General features: G+C 44.2%; 1 protein-coding gene across 1 annotated transcript in view; it reads left to right on the top strand.

The window, feature by feature from the left end:
• The window catches only part of LOC119595182 (serine protease 33-like), a 30,928-nt gene that overhangs the window by 5 nt on the left and 25,923 nt on the right, over nucleotides 1-5,000 (top strand). The window contains exons 1-3 of the mRNA XM_037944351.1: nucleotides 1-20; nucleotides 801-880; nucleotides 1,545-1,750. The exon at nucleotides 1-20 is cut by the window's left edge and continues 5 nt beyond it. Of these exons, the coding sequence (XP_037800279.1) occupies nucleotides 1-20; nucleotides 801-880; nucleotides 1,545-1,750 (306 nt within the window). The remainder of the gene's footprint in view (nucleotides 21-800; nucleotides 881-1,544; nucleotides 1,751-5,000) is intronic.

The following is a 5,000-nucleotide window of genomic DNA, read 5'->3' on the forward strand; positions in this document are numbered from 1 at the left end:
AGGGCCTCCTCTTTTGGCCCGTAGGGGAGGGTGTTAACGCAGCTACGCGGCAGACGGACTTTAATGCAAAGCTCTAATGGGGTGCTGTGTCATGTCTGAATGGGGGTTTTCATGTTTAATGCTTATTGTCATTTGTACTGTGTTTGTCACGAACCGTGGGAAAAAGTGGGTTTTTTTTTTGTTTTCCTGTTTTTTTCCCCTTTTTTTTCTTTCTGTTTTTCTATGTCTGCTTTGCCTTCGTCTGTCTCCTTCGTTCTTGTTTTCCCTGTTAGTATCTCTCTCTCTCTCTTTTCTCTTTTCTCTCCTCTTTCCTTTCTTTCTCCTCTCTCTCTTTTCCTCTCTCTCCCCCTCTCTCCTTTCCTCCTCCCCCTCTTTCTCTCTCTCTCTTTCTTTTCTCTCGTCTCTGTCTCTCTCTCCCCTTTTTTCTTCCTCTCTCTCTCTCTTCTCTCTCTTTCTCTTCTCTCTCCCCCTCTCCTCTCTCTCTCCATCTCCCTCTCTCTCTCCTCTCTCTCTCTCTCTCCTCTCTCCCCTCTTCTCTCTCTCTTTCTCCTCTTTCTCCCCTTTTTTTTTTATTTTTTTTCTTCTTTTTTCTTTTTTTATCTCCCTCCCTCTCAATCTATCTATCTATCTCCATTCATCAATCTTTCTCTCAGTCTTCCTCTCTCCCTCTCTGTTTCTCCTCCTCTCCCTCCTCCCTTTTTCTCCCCTTCTCCCCCCCCCCCCCTTCCCAGCACACGCAAGCGTCTCTGTCCTTCCCTGGCACCCCCGCCCCCCCCGCTAACGCCCCTGACCTCCTCCAGTGGGGGTCCATGCCCGTGCTGCCTCGGGGCGCCGCTGCGTGGCCCGAGACTTGCGAACGGGCCGCCCGAACGTGGATGCTGTGAGTTATTGAAATGAAATAAGAGATTATGAAAATAAAAAAATTAATGAATGAAATGGATATCATGGAGGGGGGGTGTAGGGTGTACTTTAAAAAATTATGTATATTAGATAATACTGTATTAAAATAGTTTTTTTTTTGTTGTTCTAGTATAATATTTGTTTTGAGTCCCCATGCTGTTTTCGTTTTTTCCCTTTTCCCCCCCCCCTCTCTTTTGGTCTCCCCCTCCCTTTTCCCCTCCCCCTTCCCTTTTCTCCTTCTCCCTCTCCCCCCCTTCTCCCTCTCCCTCTCCTTCTCCCTCTCCCCCCCCCTCTCCTTCTCCCTCCCCCCCTCCTCTCCTTCTCCCTCCCCTCCCTCCTCTCCTTCTCCCTCCCCCCCCTCCCCTTCTCCCTCTTCCTCCCCCCCTTCCCCCTCTCCCACCTCCCCCCTTTCCCCTCCTTTCCCCCCCTTTCCCCCCCCCCCTTCCCCCTCCCTCTCCCCTTCCCCTCCTCCCCCTTCTCCTACCCCTTTCCTCCCCTCTCCCTCTCCCTCCTCTCCCTGCTCCTCCCTTTTTCTCCTTTCCCTCCCCCCCCTCTCCTCCCCCTTCTTCTTTCCCCCCCCCCCTCCTCCCCCCCCCCCCCCCATTTTTTTTTCCCGCACACTACTCACCCATCTCTCCCCCCAGTACCCCGACGCCCCCCCCCCGGACCCCACCCCTTTAAAAACCCAGCAGTGGATAAAGTACAACCGGGAGGGCCTCCTGCGGTACACCGAGGGTGGCATGCCGTCCAGGGTCTGCGTCGACAACATAAACAAAACGCTGACGACGCAAGAAGCGCATCAGCTGATCCACAACATGGCGGAAGTCACGTGCGATTTGCTCTCCTACGGGTAAGGATTCGTGTTTGTTTGTTTGTTTGTTTGTTTGTTTTGTTTTGGGTGTTGGGTGGGTGGGAGGGAAGGTGGTGGGGGGAGGGAGTGGGGTTGGGGAGGGGAGGGGGTGGTGGGAGGGGGGGAGGGGGGGGGGAGGGATAGGGGGAAAGAGGAGGTGGGAGGGGTTGGGGGTGGTGGGGGTGTAGATGGTAGGGGTGGGGGTGTTGGTAGAAGTGGAGGTGGAGATGGTGGAGAAGGTGGTGGGGGTAGTGGGGGTGGGATGAAAGTGTTGTTCCGAAAAGAAACGGGTGGATGGGGTTGATCGATTCATAGGCCTAGGGGATAGAAGAAGAATAAGTGGTTAATGAATAGTAATAGCTATAAAGATGGTGTAAGATATATAAAGATCTCTTCTGTTTCTCTGTCTCTCTCTTTCCCTCTCCCCTCTCTCTCTCTCTCTCCTCTCTCTCTCTCTTCTCCGTTCTCTCTCCTCCTCTCTCCTCTCTCTCCTTTTTTATCTCTCTCTCTCTCTTTCTCCTCTCTCTCTCTTCACTTTTTCTTCTTCTTTTTTCTCTCTCCTCTCTCCTCTCCTCTCTCTCTTCCTCTCGCTCTTTCTCTCTCTCTCTCTCTCCCTCTCTCATCCACATTTTATAGTTATACTTCGGGTAGTGCGTAATCATCTAATGGAAATCGCAAGTAAGAATAAATTCATTTTTTTCTTATAATGTAGATGAAAAAAAAAAAAAAAAAAAATATATATATATCCATTACCGTCCCTTTTGTTCACAAACGAAAACAAAAGAAGCGCGGATGTTGACGTTGTCTCCCGCTAGATGGCGGTTCATCGGGCACGTGCTCCGTTTTCTTTTCTCTTCGTTGATATTATCTTGATATTTTTCTTTTTCTTTTTCTTTTCTTTTCTTTTTTTTCTTTTTTTCTTTCTTATTTCGCTTGGGGGTTTCCTTTTGTCTTCTTCTTCTTCCTCTGGTTTCATTTCATTTTATATTCTCTCTCTCTCTCTCTCTCTCTCTCTCTCTCTCTCTCTCTCTCTCTCTCTCTCTCTCTCTCTCTCTCTCTCTCCCTGTCTCTCTGTTTTCTTTTCTTTTTATTTGTTTTTCTTTTTCTTTCGTTTATTTTCGTTTTCCTTTCTTTTCTACTTTTTTCTTTATTTTGAAAATAACAATAGACAAAAAATAGACAAATAACAAGGAAAAAATAAAATTTTGAAGATCAGATGGAAATCGCAAAGAGAAAATAGTAATAATAGTAGTAATAATGATAATGAAAATAATAATAAATTAAAAATATCATGATTGATAAAAAAAAGATATGATAATAAAAATATTTTTTTTAATAAAGATGAAGTGTATAAAAGTAGTTAAAAATGAAATAATAATAAAGGTGATAGCGATCATAACTAATTAATTTTACTGATAAAAATTATAATTATAATAAGATAATAAATTTAAAAATATAATAATAATAATAAATTTAATAATACTGATAATTTTAATAAAAACAATAATGATAAAATTATGATAAAAATATGATAAGATAATATAAAAATAAAATAATTAAAAAATAGTAAAATACTAACAATAATGATTAATGATCGGATAATAAAGAAATGATCTTGATTGACAAAATTATAATGAATGATAAAAAAACACTTAATAAAGATCAAGTATAAGCTTCTGCTAAAGAAATAGGGGAATATTAAAAATCTTTTTCTTTTTTGTCTGTTTTTCCCTCCCACATGTCCCCCGCCCCCCCCTTTCCTTAGCCTTGCAAGCTTCTAATGCCAATACTTATTTCGTAATGGCTTCCTCTCCTCTCTCTCTCTCTCTCCTCTCTCTCTCTCTCTCTTCTCTCTCTCTCTCCTCTCCCTTCCTCCCCCCCCTCGCTCCCCCTCTCGCTCTCCTCTCTCTCCCCCCTCCCCTCCCCCCTTCTCTCTCCCCTCTGGCCCCCCTTCCCCTTTTCCTCGTCTCTCTCCTCCCCTTCTCTCTCCTTCTCTTCCGCTCTCCTCTTCCCTCCTCTCTCCTTCTCTCTCTTCTCCCCTTCTCTCTCTCTCTTTCTCTCTCGCTCCCTCCTCCTTCTCTCTCCCCTTCTCCTCCTCCCCCCCCCCCCCCCCTTCTCTCCTCCCCCTCCCTCCTCTTCTCCCCCTTTCTCTCTCCCCCTCTCTCTCTTCTTCCCTTTTTCTTCTTCTTCATCTTCTTCTTTCTTCTTCTTCTCTCTCTTCTCTCTCTCTCTCTCTTTCCCCTCCTTCTTTCTCTCTCTCTCTCTTCTTTCCCCTCTCCTCTCTCTCTCTCCTTTTTTCTCTCCCTCTCTTCTCTCCCCTCTCTCTCTCTCTCTCCCCTCTCTGCTCTCTCCTCTCTCTCTCTCTCTCTCTCCTCCTCTTCTCTCTCTCTCTTCTCTCCACTCTCTCTCTCTTTCCTCTCCCTCTCTTATTTATTTTTTTTTTTTTTCTTTCTTTTCCTTTTTTCCCTTTCCTCTCTCCCCCATTGTTTTCCCCTTCTTTCTTCTTCTCTTTTCCCCCCTCCTCTTTCTTTTTTTTTTTTTTTTTTTTCTTTCTCGTTTTTTTCTTTGTCTCTTTTTTTTTCTTTTTACTTTCTTTTCTTTTTTCTTTTCATTTTATTTTTTCGCTTTTTCTTTTTCTTTTTTTTTTTGTTTCTCTCTCTCTCTCTCCCTCTCTCTCTCTCTCCTCTCTCTCTCTCTTTTCCCTCTCTTTTCTCTTCTCTTTCTCTTTTTTCCCTCTTTCTCTCTCTCTCTCTCTCTCTCTCTCTCTCTCTCTCCTCTCCCTCTCTCTCTCTCTCTCTCTCTCTCTCTCTCTCTCTCTCTCTCTCTCTCTCTCTTTCTCTTCCTTACACACACACACCTTTCCCTCTCTTCTCTTTTCTCTTCTTTTCCTCCCTCTTCCTCATTCATCCTTGCTCTCTTTCTCTCCTCATCCATTTTCTTAATTTCCTCTGAAGAGATGACGAAAAGAAAAAAGAAAAAAAAAGGTAAACAGAAAATGCCGCTGAAAGGAGAGGAAGAGAGAGAGAGAGGAAGATGTTAATAAAAAGGAAAGGGAGAGAAAGGGTTAATGGTACGGAAGGGAGATGAGACAGAGTGATAAAAAGGGAAGTGAAATGGAGGGAGAATGGAATTTAAAAGGGAGGGGGGAGAGGGGGGGGGGCAGGGAGATTTATCGATTGGGAATTTCTGTAAAATATATATTTTTTGACACATTCATTTATTCATTTATCTATTTCCTAATTCATCAATG

The sequence above is a fragment of the Penaeus monodon genome, chromosome 35 (assembly GCF_015228065.2).
Source record: "Penaeus monodon isolate SGIC_2016 chromosome 35, NSTDA_Pmon_1, whole genome shotgun sequence".
In the NCBI taxonomy this organism is placed as follows: Eukaryota; Metazoa; Arthropoda; class Malacostraca; order Decapoda; family Penaeidae; genus Penaeus; species Penaeus monodon.